The 7,232-nt window shown below is 44.7% G+C and overlaps 1 protein-coding gene across 1 annotated transcript in view; it reads left to right on the plus strand.

The window, feature by feature from the left end:
- The window catches only part of C6H17orf67 (chromosome 6 C17orf67 homolog), a 44,393-nt gene extending 37,458 nt beyond the window's left edge, over positions 1-6,935 (plus strand). Inside the window, exons 3-4 of the mRNA XM_083148632.1 lie at positions 2,311-2,455; positions 6,387-6,935. Coding sequence (XP_083004758.1) covers positions 2,311-2,427 — 117 coding nt within the window. The 3' untranslated portion in view covers positions 2,428-2,455; positions 6,387-6,935. The remainder of the gene's footprint in view (positions 1-2,310; positions 2,456-6,386) is intronic.
- The last annotated feature ends 297 nt before the right edge of the window (positions 6,936-7,232 follow it).

A 7,232-nucleotide genomic window follows, 5' to 3' on the forward strand; every position in this document is an offset into this window, starting at 1 on the left:
GGAACTCTCTTCCTGGGGAGGTGGTGTCGGCTTCAACAATAAATGCGTTCAAAACAAGGTTGGACAAACACTTATTGGCTAAAAACATCCAGGGGTATTTATAAGAAACATAGGTGCAATGTAGCAACTTAGTATAAGCACAACTAGGTTGAATTAGCATAACTAGGTTGAACTCGATGGACGCCAGTCTTTATTCAGCCTTACCTACTATGTAACTATGTAACTCACTATTGTGCCACATATACTTTCCCACTAAAAACCACAGCACAAGTCAAGTACTTTCTGCAGGAGGGATTAACATTATTTACAATTACAAAATGCCTAAAACAGTGGAAAATTGTGTGACTTAACTGGGCTAGCGCAAATGGAGAGAGTGATTCAGTTAATGATTGATCCTAATGTACAGGCTGACATTTCACTGTACCCACTTAAAGACGCACATTGCCGCCGTCCTGTCAACACCATGTCATGTAAAGGTACCAGCCTGGGAGCATTACATTGGATTATGTTCCTTTTATACATGAGATGATGTATGTGAGATCAGAAATTACAGCAGCAGTGAGCAATATGAGCATGCAATGTGATAGAATGTGACTTTGGTTGTACGTAATACTATGATTTCTTTCCCTGAGCCATTGCGCTGCAGCCATAGCTGTCCCTTGGGATGCTTATTTGTCCTGTTTAGCAGCTGAGATGTGAGAGCAAAATGCGCATTAAATGGCAGCGTACGTGAGAAATTAGATCTGAACTAGATGATGAGTAGGTTTTAAAATGGTAATTAAATGCTGTACGGATGGAAATCTATGAGTCACAGTGTAAATGGCAACTTTTCCAGAGCAACTTACATAAGTTTCTACGTCATATAAACAAGCATCTCACAAAGTTCCACTTACTGAGCAAATTAGTTATAAATATTTAATGGCGACAATACCACATTCATGAACATAGGGGTTTGTTTGGTACTTATGTATTTGCAGGGCGCCCACTAAGCAAATAGCTTAGTAGGCGATTCTGCGTAAGAAAATCGAATCGCACCGCACATAAAATCGCATGCAGTCGCATGCAGTTTTATAGGGTGCGATGCCATTTAATTTAGTATACACTAGTATGACATACAATGGGATTTAGGCACCCCCCACTATCCGCGTCCTCCTGACCTTTTCATACCCCCACTATCCACGTCGGCGTGGAGTTGACTTTAAATAGTGTGGTGAGCGTAGCGAGCAACCGAGCCCGAAGCGTGGCGAGGGGCCGCGGATTACGTTTCATGTATTCCGCGTCCGCTCGCCACACTTCGGACTCGGTGGCTCGCTGTGCTCGCCACACTATATAAAATCAACTCCACGCCGACGTGGATAGTGGGGGTATGAAAAGGTCGGGAGGACGCATTCCGACGCCGCTCGCCACGCTTCTGGGTGGCGTGGATTGTGTGTGTGTGAGGGGGGGGGGGTGCCTAAATCCCATTGGATACAGAAAAACTAGTAGTTTAATATTGAGTGACTCTGTAACACAGCACAATAACAGTTGAGAAGGTTTTACTGTATAGTAGTCATGCTAGCTACATCCTCTAAGTACATCATATTAATTACAGATTTAACGGCATATTTCACCTTTTAACCATTTGGTCAAACATTAAACATAAAAAAGTAGACAACTGGATGGATTAAATATTGATAAAATTACCAAATTGATAATTAAATGTCCCAAATTAGGTAAACCAATAATAATAATAATAATAATAATAATAATAATAATAATAATAATAATAATACTGATGTTTTTATGTCCATACCCTGTGAAATATGCATTATTAATGTTTGGGTAGAAATGAAAACATAGATAGCATCCACACCATAATGTTTATTAGGATTAGCTGGGGACAGGGCCTAAACTAGGTTTTTATTCTAACCAGGGCAATGAATTAATGCAGCACCAAATTTTGATCCAAATTTATCAACACAAAAACTTTTATTCTAGGGCTTCCTTCGAAAAGATGCCGATACTTTAGGGAACAGGTTCTCAAACTCAGGACCCCACACAGCGCATTTTTTACAGGTCTCCTCACAGAATCAAAAGTGAAATAATTAGCTCCACCTGTTGATCTTTTAAAATGTGTCAGTCGGTAATGAGTGCACCTGTCTGGTGACCTGGACAACACGGACTGTGTGGGGTCCTGAGGACCGAGTTTGAGAACCACTACTCTAGGGCACCACATTTGAAGAAAGTTTTTGAACCGCTGACTTAGATGCATGAAAATGTGGGTCTGCTGTGCACAACTAAAAGCATAATTTGTCTCTCATGTTTTTATAGGAGTACATGCTTTACCTACAGAGACTGGAGCAGAGATCAGAGGAACAATTCTATGAGCACTGGTGGAACCCTCACTGCCAGCCTCACTGCAATCGCAATATTGTGAATCCTGTTTAATCCCTACAGTGTACCTACACTGATAAAGGTATATCAATTTATATCAGGCGATTCTTTGTTTACCACATGCGGCAAGTTTTGATTGGTCACCACTAATGCTCTATAAAGCGCAACAGAATATGCTAAGGGCTATTTCACACGCTCCGGCCCCTGCTGGGCGGCGAAACCCTGCACGGCCAAAAGCCGTGCCGCACACAGTAGTTGATAATGGACATGATTGTGTCCATTCACACGGGACGGCCATGGCCCGGTTGCAGCCGGATCCCACCACTGGAAGGGCCGGGTGCCAGCTGTGGCCATCCCCACCATTGAAAACTTCTGAGTGCGGCACGGCTTCTTTGCCATGCGGGGTTTCGCCGCCCGGAAGGAGCCGGAGCGTGTGAAATAGCCCTAAAGGTGCCCACACACTGTGTGATGATCGCACCTGTTATGGGCTGGATAGCTTCGCATCGCAACGCATGCGTTTTGTGTGTAATGTAATGCGATCAGAAGGCAGTACAAAAAGAATGTGCAGCACATATTTTTGTACTGTGCGATGAGATGACCGTGGGCGTGCGCATTGCACGAGCAAACGTACCGAGTATGTGCACCTTTAGCACCTAACAATACATAAATGAGCAACAACAACAAAAAATAATAATTAAATTGCAGTACAAGAGATTTTAGGACAAGAACATGGTAAATAAAGACAGTTGCATCAGGGGACAGGAAACTGAAGCAATTCTTAGGGTGGCTCAGATATATATATTCTAAGAAAAGTACGAGAGAAGGCCCTGCTCGTGAGAGCTTACATTGTTAAAGGGAACGGGGCAGACAGATCAGAGTGGTATAGAAGGGGTAGAATTAGCATAAACTGAAGGTTAGGAAGAGAGATGGCTCAGTTTAGAGAAGAAGTGGGTCTTGAAAACCAGTTTAAAGCTTTGCAGGGAGGTGTATAGTATGATAGGGAAGAGCAGATAATTCCAGAGATAAGGAGCACAACGGCCAAGCTCTTGGAGGCAGGAATGAGAAGAAGTAATCAGTTGGCAGGAGAGCTCTATGATAGGAACCAGCATTTGTGGCTGGCCGCAAAATTTATTGAACTATACCAAGAAGTTAATACAGGTCACAATAATCTCTAGTCTCTAATTGGCTGGTGGAAACTATGGGTGACATTTATTAGAGATCAATGTTGGGTTTTTGGCGATTTTTAAACGGCCGTTTTTAATTTTTTCCCCAAATCAACTACTTAATGGGTGACGATTTGCGGCATAAATCGCACTTTTTGCCGCGAAATCGCACTTTCTGAAAGTGAGATTTTTTTTAACTCTGGAATTCGCATCCAGATGTTTTCCCCATTGAAAAATATACAATTCGCATTTTTAATGAGATGCGAATTTGGAAATCGCCAAAAAAAATGGTCTAAACAGCCAAAAAAAATAGACCTCATCCTGACTGGCGATTTTGTCTGAAACATGGCGATTTTGTCAGAACCATGCACAGATCATTGTGATCTGTGTATGGTTCTTTGGTAAAATATGTGTAAAAGTAAAAAAAAAAAACGGCGTGGGGTCCCCCCTCCTGTACATAACCAGCCCCGGTCTCATTGAGCCGGACCTGGTTCCAAAAATACGGGGGACAAAAAGCGTAGGGGTCCCCCGTATTTCTGAAACCAGCCCCGGACTCTTGGACCGGTCCTGGTTCCAAAAATACGGGGGTCCCCCATATTTTGAAACCAGCACCGGGCTCCAACAGCCCGCAGTGTCATGCCACAGCCGGGGGAAACTTTTTACACAAGGTCCCCCGGCCGTACCATGAGCACCGTGGCTGGTCAGCCTTGGACGGGGTACCTGGAGGAGTGGGGACCCCCCAATAATAAAGGGGGTCCCCCCCCAGGCTTCACCCGTCCAGGGCTGAAGCCCGGGGCTGTCACCGGCGTCCCTGGCCATTGGACGCCGGCCTGATAGTGTTAAATTCACATTCCTAACATTGCTTAACACAGGAGAACTACAAGTGCCAGCAGACCTCCCCCGCATGCTGGGACTTAGAGAACCACAAGTCCCAGCATGCGGGGCATTAATGGGCCCGCTGGGACTTGTAGTCCACCTGTAAAGAAAATGTTAAAATAAAGCACACACACAGAAAAGTAAAACTTTATTACATACACACACATCTCAATTTTACACCGCTATACATACCGATCCAGGATCCAGTGCTGGTCTCTCTGCAGCAGAGCCGGCTACCGCCGCACTATCAGCGGGCTGAACCGGCTTTCTCTGATGCAGCTAACAGCTTCTGTCGCGTTGTCCCAGCGCGACACAGGCTGAGAGCGTGATTGGGCGATGCGTCTCCATGGAGACGCATAGCTCAGCCCTGATTGGCTGAGCTATGCGTCTCCATGGAGACGCATAAGCCGAAGACGCTCTCAGCCTCTATTGCGCTGGGACAACGCGACTGAAGCTGTTAGCTGCATCGGAGAAAGCCGGTTGTCCCCGCTGTCAGTGCGGGGGTAGCCGGCTCTGCAGAAGGGAGACCAGCGCTGGATCCTGGATCGGTGAGTATGTGGGTGTAAAAGTGAGATGTGTGTGTATGTAATAAAGTTTTACTTTTCTGTGTGTGTGCTTTATTTTAACATTCTTTTTACAGGTGGACTACAAGTCCCAGCGGGCCCATTAATGCCCCGCATGCTGGGACTTGTGGTTCTCCAAGTCCCAGCATGCGGGGGAGGTCTGCTGGCACTTGTAGTTCTCCTGTGTTAAGCAATGTTAGGAATGTGAATTTAACACTATCAGGCCGGCGTCCAATGGCCAGGGATGCCGGTGACAGCCCTGGGCTTCAGCCCTGGATGGGTGAAGCCTGGGGGGGGGGGGACCCGTTATTGGGGGGGTCCCCACTCCTCCAGGTACCCCGTCCAAGGCTGACCAGCCACGGTGCTCATGGTACGGCCGGGGGACCTTGTGTAAAAAGTGTCCCCCGGCTGTGGCATGACACTGCGGGCTGTTGGAGCCCGGTGCTGGTTTCAAAATACGGGGGACCCCCAGATTTTTTGTCCCCCGTATTTTTGGAAACAGGACCGGTCCAAGAGTCCGGGGCTGGTTTCAGAAATACGGGGGACCCCTACGCTTTTTGTCCCCCGTATTTTTGGAACCAGGTCCGGCTCAATGAGCCCGGGGCTGGTTATGTACAGGAGGGGGGACCTTACGCCGGTTTTTTTTTTTTTTTAATCACAAAATCGCACATTTCACAAAAATCGCACCTTTTCATGACTAAAAAAATCGCACTTTTCATCCAGAAAATCGCCCTATATCGCTTTCTCGCACTTTTCATGCCGGAATACACACCTCATTAAATATGCGTATTCGCGGCAAAAATGCGATTTTAAAAAACGTCGATATAGGGCGATTTGAGCAAAAATCGCATTTTGCTAAAAACGGTAAACCCCCTAAATCTCGCCCTATAACTCAATTATATAAATTATATATGTAAAGCATAAGTAGTTTGAAACCCGATTTTCTTCTGCTGTATTTAGAACTGTTGTGATTGTTGACTTAATTCAGATGTTGGTAAAAAAATTGGGAAAATGTGAGAAAAAAATGTGTCCGTGCCGCGGGGGACCTGCGGCGCTGTCATTGTATATAAAGCTGGCGACGGCCGGCGGGGTCCCTGCAGTGAATAGAAAATAACTAGCGCTATGCGCGCGGCGGTGCGGGAAGCGCTAGTCCCTACACAATGACAGCGCCGCAGGTACCCCCGCGGCACGGACACCCCTGCCCGATCCAGCACTGCAGGGACGCCGGCGCTGAAGGTTTTTTTATACAGTTTGCTAACCCTCCATCATCATGCTGGGGGTGAGGGGTGAACTGCCGCCCTCCAGGTGCCGGCGCCCTAGGCAAATGCCTAGAGCTGCCTAGTGGTGGCGCTGGCCCTGGTTCCATGTCTATCTGGCCAGTAACACTGAAGTTATGTCATTTTTCTTTTAGATCTGGACATTGAACAAATAGAATTCTCACCACCGAACATGAAAATTTATCTACAGTATATAAGTATGATGCTCCCGTAATGGAAACAGCTATTTGATTACTGCTAACTGTGTGCCACCTTTTGCCAGACAAGTTAATTGCACCTACTAGCCAGGTCAGGTTTTTAAATTTAATTTTGAATTACAGTACAAGTCAATCTGCCGCTAATATTTCACGTAATGAAATCAGTTGCTCATTTATAGACCACAAATTGCCCAAATGTAAACAAATAACAATCTTATTTAGTTGTGCAGAATGTGGAATTCGGCTACATCTACATGTAGGTGGATATAGTACAACAATACAAATGACCTTTATAACTACTAACACAGTTCTTTTGAAGAACTGCTTAATATTGCTATTTTAGTAACCTGTATATGAAACATTGTATAAAAACTAGATATCTAAAAAGCATTTATACATTGTATTCTATTGTATATATGCATGAATTATTGTACACCCATGTAAGCTATTAATTTGTCAGCTACAATAAAATCATTGCAAGTGAAAGATTATATTTTCATTTTGTATTTTGAAAATTATAAATATTGTGTTTACATGCTTTGCTGTCACAAACTGTACACAATTATTTGTTTTTTTTTCCAGAAAAAGAGAAAAATACCATACCAGTATTATATATTGGCTACCATGAGGATTGATGGCTGAACTAATTCAGACTTGACTGCAATGCAATTTTTCATCTAATGGACAAATCCGTGTGCACTGCAGGTAGGGCAAATGTAACGTATGCAGAGAGTTAGATTTGGATGAATTATTTTGTTTCTGTACAGGGTAAATACTCGCTGC

This window comes from Crinia signifera, chromosome 6 (assembly GCF_055691185.1).
Source record: "Crinia signifera chromosome 6, ASM5569118v1, whole genome shotgun sequence".
Classification (NCBI taxonomy): domain Eukaryota; kingdom Metazoa; phylum Chordata; class Amphibia; order Anura; family Myobatrachidae; genus Crinia; species Crinia signifera.